This window comes from Propithecus coquereli, unplaced genomic scaffold (genome assembly GCF_000956105.1).
Source record: "Propithecus coquereli isolate 6110/MARCELLA unplaced genomic scaffold, Pcoq_1.0 Scaffold9, whole genome shotgun sequence".
In the NCBI taxonomy this organism is placed as follows: Eukaryota; Metazoa; Chordata; class Mammalia; order Primates; family Indriidae; genus Propithecus; species Propithecus coquereli.
Window position 1 is genome coordinate 10,892,704 of NW_012155284.1, and position 10,709 is coordinate 10,903,412.

Here is a 10,709-nt window from a genome sequence, read left to right on the forward strand (position 1 = left end):
TGAATTAAAAAAAAAAAGAAAGAAAGAAAAACTGAATTTAAACACCATTAAATGTGGAACCCCATTTCTGAAGCTGAATGTCAAATAGTGACAAATTCTGACCTCGGAGGAATTTTATCCCTTCTATGCCTATGACTCATTCATTCAAGACTATCCCCAAAATTCCAGGCTCAGTAGCAGTTTCTGAAAACTCTACATTAATTCAGACAGGCTGAGGTTGTCAAAAATCCAAACAAAATCTCTTTTCAAACTCCTGTTTCCTGGATTCAGAGTTGTCAAGTTTCCCCAGTAACAGAGATTTTACACTGTGAAGCAAATAATTTTAGAAAGCTCATTAAGAACAAGTCAGGCCACACCAACTTCATTTCCTTGTTTGAGAAGGTTACCAGACTGGTGGATGAAGGGCACATAGAGGGAAAGAATCCCGGGAATCCTGAGTACCTCCTCCTAGCATGGTTGAGCAGATTCCCAAGGAGCTGAACAATGGCACCTAATTAGCACAAAAGAATGGGCCATTTATGTTCACCTGGTGGGAGGTCTCCAATGGTAACCACAGGCAAGGTGGAAGAGACAAGCTCACCCAGATTTGCAGCTAACCAAAGACTGGAAAGGATAACTAACTCACTGGCTAGAAGTCCACCAACACTAATCAAGATCTCTGTAAGGTCAGAATGGCGAGTTAAAACCAACCTAGTGGATTTAACAGCCCCACTTACTAGCTCACAACCTGACACAAGTTCCTCGTCTTCTCCGAGCCTTGGTGCCCTCCTCTGTCAAAGGGAAGAATAATCCAGACCTTCGGGCTGGGCTAATTAAGATAATGTCTTAAAGAAAATAAGCAAATGCATTCACAGTAAGGTGGTTATATTGAAGGTGAGAAATTTCAGTGTTTAGACACTTGTAGGTATATTGTATCCATTTTCAAATGGAGTTGGCCCTCCCTATCTGAGGGTTCTGCATCTGCCGACTCAACCAACCTCGACAGAAAATATTTGAGGGAAAAAAACAAGAAAAGATGATACAACAATAAAAACAATTTTTAAAAATATAGTATAACTATTTACGTAGGATTTATGTTCAATTTTATAAGTAATCCAGAGATGACTTAAAGTATATGAGAGGATATAGGTTACAGCAAATACTATGTCATTTTACATCAGGGACTTGAGCATGCTCAGATAATAGCTGCTCGGTGTAAAAAATACATTTCCTTGGCAAGAATTTCAACAAAAGCTAACAAGCTATCCCAAACCTAGGCAGTATTCACAGAAATACTACTCAGATCTAGGAAGGATACAGTTATTAAACAGAAACAAAACCTGAAATTTATAGATCACATTCTAAACCAGGTACCTCTCCAGGAGGGTGACTAAAATTGTTAAGAATCTAGAAACACCATGTTGTAAGACAAACAATTCGAAGAACATGAACTGTGTGACCTGGAGAACTGAACATTAGAAGGACCACACTTGAAGCAGCCTTGAAGTATCTGAAGAGCTGTCTTTGTTGTCCTAGAAATGGTTAAAAAACAAAACCACACCAAAACCCACAGGGTTGGATTTCATCTCAATGTTAGGAAGTCTCTCCCTCGCCCAGACCCCACACCCTCTCCAAAAATAACAAACAACAATTTGAGCTCATGCCATTTATGCAAAGCTTAAGTTATTTGATATTTTTTGGAGACTGGACTGGAGGACTTCTAAGTTCTCTTTCAAGGTAGAGTCTTTGACTGTGCTTTAAGGCCAGGAGCCAAAGGAGAAAGAGGACCAGTGATCAGCACAGCAACATTAACAATATCTGGTCAATAAATATGTGTTGAATGAATAAAAAAATTAGTGAAGAGGCCCTAAATTTGGCCTAAGAGATCCACTGTTCACCTTCACAAACCTGTGGCCAAGAAGAGTGACAGGGAAAGAAGTCAGACAGCTAAGGAAATAGTCAGGGGCAAAAGGGAAGCAGCAGATCCTTCCTGAATATGTTAAGCTGAAAACCAACATGTTCAAATATAAAAAAAGTTTCCACCTTGAAAATATCTAATGAACAAAAGCTGTCTTAATAGAAAACCAAGCTAAGATGAAAAAAAGTACAAAAATGCTTTGCCCTCAAATTATTCTTTTTTTTTTTTTTTTTTGATACAGAGTCTCACTCTGTTGCCCCGGCTACAGTGCCTAGCTCACAGCAACCTCAAACTCCTGGGCTCAAGGGATCCTTCTGCCTCAACCTCCTAAATAGCTGGGACTACAGGCATGCGCCACCATGCCCGGCTAATTTTTTCTACATATTTTTAGTTGTCCAATTAATGTCTTTCTATTTTTAGTAGAGACGCGTGCTCAGGCTGGTTTCGAACTCCTGAGCTCAAACAATCCGCCCGCCTCGGCCTCCCAGAGAGCTAGGATTACAGGCGTGAGCCACCGCGCCTGGCCCCTCAAATTATTCTTTAAAGAAAACTGTCAATAAGTGAAAAATAAACTTTATTATATTTGAAGGGAGTCTGTTCCTTTTAGATCACATGCAGCAATTGTCCATTGCCTTTAAAAAGTTTAAGTTGTACATGATATTGAATGATTCTATTTAGATTATAAGCACATCATTAGTAAATTGCCTCAAATTTTGGCATTAGGCAGATCTTGTAATAGACTAGCTCTGTGTCAGAAATTACTTTTCTTTTTTTTTTGAGACAGGGTCTCCCTCTGTTGTTTGGACTAGCTAGAGTGCAGTGGCATCATTATATCTCACAGCAACCTCAAACTCCAAGGCTCAAGCTATCCTCTTGTCTCAGCCTCCTGAGTAGCTGGGGCTACAGCTGTGTGCCACCATGCCCAGCTAATTTTTCTATTTTTTTGTAGAGACAGGGGTTTCATTATGTTGCTCGGGCTGGTCTTAAAACTCCTAGACTCAAGCAATCCTCCCACATCCTCCCCAAATACTAGGATTACTGATGTGAGCCACCATGCCTGGCTAAAAATTGCATTTTAAATCAGCTCTCAGATGATTTTTAAGCACATCACATATTTGAGAATCACTGTTTACAACGAAGGTATCAATCCAAGAAGGGCACAAATCTTGCAGGAGTCTAGAAAGCCCAGATCTTTATACAGCAGGCACCCGCTACTCAGGTCTCAGATCCAATGTTACCTCTTCAGAGAGGCCCTCACAGCTGCTCACTCCATCACAGCAAATTTTTTTTTTTTTAATTTTTGGAGCAGGGCAGGGGAGCAGGCAGGGACTTTGCAGTCCTGCACCCTGAAAGCCCAGGAACATCACAGCAAATTTGTTTTATTTTCAGAGCAAATTTCCCCCTCATACCTAAAATTATTATTTTTTCTTTCTTTTTCAGTGCTACCATCTCCACCCCATCTCAAATGCCAGCTTCACAAGCACTCAGATGTCTGTCTTGACCATGACCTATCACTGGTCCCTGGAACAAAGTGATGTTCAATCCACACTTAATAAAACCAACAGTCCACATTGGAGGTGGGATTTCAATCCAGCAGTGAATGCCTTGAAGTTCTCCATATAGTTAACACCCAGTAAGTGTGTTTTTTTCCAAGTTCAGCTCAGCAAAAGTAGTTAAGTGCTTAGAGTGTGAGAGAAAGGGGAAAAAAAGTACAAACAGTATAGGCATCACTTGGGAGCTTGTTAAAAAGGCAGAATCAGCTGGGCAAGGCAGCGCACGCCTGTAGTCCTAGCACTCTGGGAGGCCTAGACACGAGGATAGCTTGACCTCAGGAGTTCAAGAACAGCCTGAGCCAGAGTGAGACCCTACCTCTACTAAAAATAGAAAAAATTAGCTGGGCATGTTAGCACCTGCCTGTAGTCCCACCTACTCGGGAGGCTGAGGCAGGAGGATCACTTGAACCCAGGAGTTGGAGGTTGCAATGAGCTATGAGAACACCAATACACTCTAGCGGGGGCAACAAAGGGACATTCTATCTCCAAAAAAAAAAGAAAAGAAAAGAAAAGAAAAGAAAAGAAAAGAAAAGAAACGCAGAATCCCAGCCCCAACCCTGACCTATGAATCAGAATCTGTATTTTAACAAGATCCTAGGTGATTCATACCACAGTCAAGATTGGAAGCACTGGGTTACAGAACAGTGCAAGGCTAGAGGCTAAAAGGCATAACAAAAATCTGCACAGTCTATTTACTCTATTTCCATAAATAGTAATTTGGATGGAAAAAGCCCACTAAATATTCTAATCAAGTAAGCCTTAAATAACTGAAGAAAACTTCCAGGCCATGGCACACACCTGTAATCCTGGCACTCTGGGAGGCTGAGGTAGGAGGATTGCTTGAGCTCAGGAGTTAGAGACCAGCCTGAGCAAGAATGAGACCCCTTCTCTACTAAAAATAGTTTAAAAAATTAGCCGGGCATGGTAGGGCTTGCCTAGAGTTCCAGCTACTCCGGAGGCTGAGGCAGGAGGATCACTTGAGTACAGGACTTTGAGGTTGCAGTGAACCCCCATAAGGGTTCACTCATTTTAAAATAAAGTTCTAATAAGATCTGCCTTTTAGCGTTGTTGGTATGATTAAATGATACAAAATACAAAATGTTTTTAGCACAGTGCCTCATATATAGGAGGGACTGCCTATTATTTCTCTAAATAGTCTGGAAGCTGTAGAAAGGTAGAGAATCTGTTTTACCTAACTTCCTATCCTCCTCTCCATCTCCTAACAAAGGAGGCACCTAATAAATAAATGCAAAACTACAAAAGAAAAAAAAAGGTTGCTTTGTCTGAGGTGAAATCTATTCCTGAGGCCCCATCATTTAAAATGTCTATTTTAAAGCACCACTAAGAAAAAAAGATTCCTATGTACAGTGCAAAAGAACTACTGTTACACTTAGGAATGCGTATTTTGAGAACCTACCTCCGTCTGGAACGAACTAGTTTTCAATCACAGCAGGAATCACCAGAACTGCCTTAATGGGAAGCGTTTCTGTTTTCCAGGGATCCCAATAATACACCCGTTGTGCGTGAGGGCCACACACTAACTTGCCTGGAGAGCTGCCTCTTCCCCACCCTGGGTAACTCCCCAAGTGGGCACTTCGCCCGGCGAGCCCCAGGTCCCGCCTGAGGATGCCGCGGCTTCTCCTCGGACTCAGTCGCTCCACTGAGGACGCGAGGGGCTCGGAGTCGCTCCCAGCCCCAAGGTGCAGAGGCCATTTTGCCCCTCAACCCCCCGCCCCGAGCACATTTTCCCTGGCGCAGGCGACGTGTGGGCGGGGTGCACGCGAGGCTGGCCGGCCCTGGAGGTTTAAAACCCCGCGGCCGGCCGCGTGCGGGTCCCGGCGTCCGTGCGCCCCGCGATGCCCAGGGGCAGCCCGGCGGGGCGCGCCCAGGCCGGCCGAGCAGGCACCGCCCGAAGGCAGGTCCGCCCACCTGTTCGCAGCCTTTTTGGTCACGGATGAGCATGCGAAGCGCGAGCAGCTTCCCTCGAAGTCCAGCCTCACTCGAAATTAACTCCCCACCCCCCCAGCTTAAATCGACGCGGGTTTACACAACTCCCACTAAGTGGATTCAAGATAGCCAGTGTGGCCTACACCGTGACTCCAGGAATATTTCACAGATTATATTTGGCCACCCCTTCTCCCCAGGATACCCAAAGGGGTGTGTGGGGGCGAAAATGATGAGGTCCCCCCTGGATCTAAGCCTCCCCGGCCAGCGACTGGCTCATGTGCTCCAGCCCTCGGGACAGGACCCCCCCAGGAGCCGGGCGCAACAATCCCCCCCCTTGAAGACCACAAAAACTGCAGCCCCAGAGCTGATGGCAAGATTCTCGCTGCTCACTGATCTCCCGCTCCCATAAAAGCGAAAAGTTGTCCGCGACGCCTGGGCACTGGTAGCTTTAAGCCTTTCCCGGGAATAAAGCACATCGGCGGTTCCAAGTCTCCCCTCGCCCCGGAAGGCAGCCTCCCAAGTCACTCGGCGCTGCTCTCCGCGGACCCGCGCCTCTCGGTTCCCGCGAGCCCCAGCCCTCAGGCGAAACCGCCACCGAAACCAGCGCCGAGCGTCCTCCGCCCGCGCCTCCCCCACCGGCCACAGGCGACGCAGTCCCCCCGCAGGGACTCTCAGGCTACCGTGCGCCCCTGGCACCGCGCCCGACTCCCACCCACTCACCGCACCTGGGCCCGACCCACCAGGGACCGCAGGAGCCAAGGAGCGCTCTCACCTGGCCGGCGCGCCAGACGCCGCGCGGACGGCCAGCTAGCAGCTAAGGACAGGGCTGGGGACTCAGCCCTCCTCCTTCTCCCCACCCCGGCCGCCCTGCCCCCGGGCATGCGCACCAACTCCAGGCCGGGTGGAGGGGTGCCGGAGGCCCGCGGCCCCGCGCTGGCTAGTCCCACCTGCTGCTCCGGGGACTGGCTCCTCGGCGCTCTGGCTCGCTCTCCCGGGAGTCCTGCCGCCTGCGCCAGGGGAAGCAGGGAGGGGAAAGTGGGCGCTGGCGAGAAGGTGTGGTGTGGCCGGCCTCCTTCCTCAGTGACCCATTCACCTGAAACTCCGATGGGAGGGAGGGGGAGGAGGGGAGCGGTGAAGGAGGAGGCGGGAGGACTCAGTCCTTCTCCTTACACCCTTCCCGCGCGGTGTTAAAGGAACAGCGCTGCGTTCTGGCCCGTGGGGAGGGGACGTAGGGGGGACGCAGAGGAGGGACTCGGGCTATCCAGGGGCAGGAGGTGGTCCCGCACCACCTGGAGAAGCGCTCCGAGCTCCGCCTGCTTCGGGTAGAACCGTGGAGTGTTGGACTGGGAGAGGCGGGGTAAGGTCTAGGGGGCACTGTTTTCCTCCTGAAAGAGGGTCCAAGGGTGCTCAGCACAGGACACTTTCCTGCTCCCAAAGTTTGATTAAACTTTTATTGCAAAATACCCAAATGTGTTGCTCCAACGAACGACTTCTGGAAAAATTTCAAGTCATGCGTAAGTTTTGGAGCTATTTCTGAATCTCTGGATTCAGAAAGACAATTAGAGTGGTTCAAATGAAGGTAAACTGCTGTAGACACTGGTGTCAGTCAGTTCGCCATCAAGCAAGCGAAAGTTCATAATACAGTTTACACATCACCACTTCAGGGTCTTCTCCTCCCCACCCCCGCTCCAAATGTAATTGTGGTATGATTGAGAGACTGCTCTTGGGGAGGATTTGAACTACTTTAATATTCTCTCAAAAAAAACACAAAACCTTAGTTCTGGTTGCTACGTTGCATTTCTTGATCTGGATGCTGGTTCCACAGGAGTGTCCACTTTGTAAAATTCAAAGTGTACACTTTTATGTGTTTGTTGTATCTCAATTTTTAAAAAAAAAAAAAATTGTACTCCAGGATGTGAAAATTTTAGTTCGAATTTATCTGCACCGAAGGCTAAAATTTAGATTTCTTAAATCCTGCTTCCCTTTGTGTTCCAATCTGGAATGTCAGCATTGCTAATAAATTTCTGTCCAACCCAACCAATTCTTTACCTTTAATTAAGTGGTTAGAGATGTGACTCTCCCATACCTTAGCTCTTAAGGCACAATTCATAATTAAGGAAGTAAAAGCATTATATAAATATGAGATATTTTAAATGATGACAGCTTTAACAGGTAATTAATTTAATTGGTATTTTTTCATGGAAGTCATTGCTACAATTACTTTAATATGACCACGTAGTTTTTGAATGATGTAGTTTAAATTGGTATTGTTAACACTGGGGAGTCAGGTTAATCCTCTTAATGTTCGCTGTCAGATTACCGAAATCTGCAAACATTCCATTCGGTTTATAATTAAACAAGGGAACATTTCCTAATACTCTCAGATTTGTAAACACATGTCTATTATTTTATAATGTATTTTGACATGTTCTGAAGAGGAGATCTTAGGAGTTTTTTTTCCACTTTATAAAAGAAATAGAGTTCACATACCATAAAATTCACCCTTTTAAAGTGTGCATACAATTCAGTGATTTTTAGTATATTCACAAGGTTGTACAACCATCACCACCATCTAATTCCAGAACGTTTTCATCACCCCAAAAAGAAACCCCATACCCATTAGTAATCACTCCCCATAGTCCCTCCCCCTCAGCCCCTGGCAACCACTAATGTACAATCTGCCTCTGTCATTTTGTTTATTGTGGACATTTTATATGAATGGATAATACAATATGGGGCCTTTATGCCTGTCTTTCACTTAGCATAAAGTTTTCAAAGTTCATCCATGATGTAGCATGTACCAGTACTTCATTCCTTTTTATCGCTGAATATTCCATTGTATGAATATATCACACTTGGTTTATTCATTCATCAGGTGATGGACATTTGTGTTTTATTCCTTTTTGGCTATTATGAATGATGGTACTATGTACATTCACGTACAAGTTTTTGTGTGGACAAATGTTTTCAATGCTCTTGGGTAAATTAGGTTTTTAATTAAACATTTTTTATATCATCTATATCATGTTATTTTTCTTATTTCCATCCTAAGCCTAAACCCAAAGGCATGTTATGTTGGGTGGAAGGTTAGTTTTCATATTTTATTTGTTTTCCTAATTCATTCCTTCAACAACTTGTTTTTTTGGTTTTTTGTTTGTTTTTGGAGAGGGGATCTCCTTATGTTGCTCTGCTGGTCTGGAACTCTTGGCCTCAATCAACCCTCCCACCTCAGTCTCCCAAGTAGCTGGGATTACAAGCAAAAGCCACTGCGCCCAGTGTTTCAACAACTGTTTTTGGAGTGTCTGCTGTGTGTACAGTGGTGAACAAAACCCCCAAATCCTTGTCTTAGTGAAACTTACTTTCTAGTTACTGCAGAATTCATCCATGTAGAATAATAGAATTTATTAAATTGAACTATATGAAATTGGCAATAGTCGATCATTTTTAATCTCAAAAATTGCAACTTCATATGGTTCAACTTAATACTAAACTAAATTTCTTTTCTTTTTTTTTTTTTAAGACTAGTCAAGTGCAGTAGTGAGGAGAGGGGAAAGTAGTAGAACAAGGAATTCAGTCTGTAACTGACTGAACAATCAAGTGATATAACTCACTACCTTCGGACCAGCCTAAACTAAATTTCTATTGAAATGTTGTATACCATTTTTATTCAGTTCAGGTTAATTTTCCAAACAACACTCACAACTTTGAAAGAAATGTGTTAACTATTGCCTAATATCGTGCATATTAGGTAGTAGTTGAAAGTGTCTAGAAAGAAAATCCAGCCTTAAACACATCATTCTTCAATAGCAAAACAAAATTCATTGGATGACAAATGATGCCATGTCTAATTTAATCATGTTACATAATCATCAATTGTAGCAAAATTTAATTGGTTTTTTACCAACTAAAATATACCAAAAATATAGTTTTTTACCAAATATTCCTTCTTGGCAACTCATAGTATTATTATCCACTATTGCATATTATTTGATGAAAATCCTCATGACTCAAAAACGAGTAAATATTATTTTCAGAGGATCCTATGATTAGAAATTTATTGACCTTACCTACAGTCAAACAAATGATAAGATGAAAAAACAATTTTTTCCTCCTTTTTATATGTAAAGGAGAAAGTGGAGAGCTCAAATTATGGTGTTAGAAATCTGAGTTCAAATTCCAGCATTGCCACTTGGTAGCTGGATAGAACGAAGGGAAATTAAACTACATAAGCCTCATTTTTCTCCATTGTAAATTTGGGACGATAGTAAATATTAATAGTACTCTCTTTATAAGGTTGTCGGGAGGCACAAGGAACATTAACTAAGATAGACTGACTATATGCTGGGCCGTAAAACAAGTCTCAATAAATTCAGCAAGTCATGGATGTATCCCATGTGCGTGAAATAGTCCCTGTCACACAGGTACTCCATAACTATTTGCTGAATGATTAAATGACTATAACCCTGATTCCCAAGTCCAACATGCCTGTAGAGTCTTGTTCATCTCTCGGATAGCCTCCTGTCATTGTAAAGCCTGCACATTCCTTAATAGCATTTCAAGGCTTACATCTCTAGAATGGAGGTTAAGAGGAGAAAATAAGGGAGATTAAAATGTTTCCACTCCACCTCACCTGCTTAGTGAAGGAATTCAACGACTGGTATTTCTTCAAGGGCAACTCAGTTTGGAGTTGCTCAGGGCCTGGCCGGAAAGACCTCTACATTTCCCCACCCAATTATGAGGAGGGAGGCTCCTCGTCCACAGAGGAGTTTCCTTGGACAGATTTATGTAAGAACTTATGGGGAAGTCACCAGGAAGGCAATGTCTAAGAGGATAATTACACTGCGTGAGGAAACCTCTATCTCCTCGGTTGCTATGTATTAAGCAAGATCCTCCCCTCAGGGAATCTAAGGTTAAACCAAGAGAGTCAGCACCTGAACAGGAACTTCAGCAAATGGAATAATAATAGTAGCCATCATCTGCTCAGGGAAAAACACGTGCCAGGCACTGTGCTAAGTGTTTTATGGGATTTTTAAATTTTTTGTCTTTAAACAACCTTATCATGTACTATTAGCATTATTTTCCCCATTTTATCTTTTTATTTTCCATACTGATTATCAGTATGTATCTCCATTTTATGCTTTGGAGAACTAAAGCTCAGAAAGGTTTGATCATTTACTTGAGTTATACAAGTTGTAGAGTCAGGATTCAAAATACAGGTCATCTGATTCCTGAACTAATGTTCTCAACAGTTTTACTATATTTTAGGGCCATTTTTTGTCTATAGGCAATGGTCTGTTTTTTTTTCCCTGGGT

The 10,709-nt window shown here is 43.5% G+C and overlaps 2 protein-coding genes across 4 annotated transcripts in view; both read right to left on the reverse strand.

Moving 5' to 3' along the window:
- Positions 1 to 6,703, reverse strand: part of OCLN (occludin) — a 53,293-nt gene extending 46,590 nt beyond the window's left edge. The window contains exon 1 of one of the 3 annotated variants that reach the window (XM_012664631.1): positions 6,345 to 6,703. The gene's annotated coding sequence lies outside the window, so the exon portion shown is untranslated. Of the gene's footprint in view, positions 1 to 6,137; positions 6,199 to 6,344 lie in introns of those variants that run through there. The other 2 variants (XM_012664633.1, XM_012664632.1) reach the window with 2 other exon arrangements.
- Positions 5,671 to 10,709, reverse strand: part of MARVELD2 (MARVEL domain containing 2) — a 54,262-nt gene continuing 49,223 nt past the window's right edge. The window contains exons 6-7 of the mRNA XM_012664494.1: positions 6,170 to 6,404; positions 5,671 to 6,122 (exon numbers count right to left, since the gene is read on the reverse strand). Of these exons, the coding sequence (XP_012519948.1) occupies positions 5,671 to 6,122; positions 6,170 to 6,404 (687 nt within the window). The remainder of the gene's footprint in view (positions 6,123 to 6,169; positions 6,405 to 10,709) is intronic.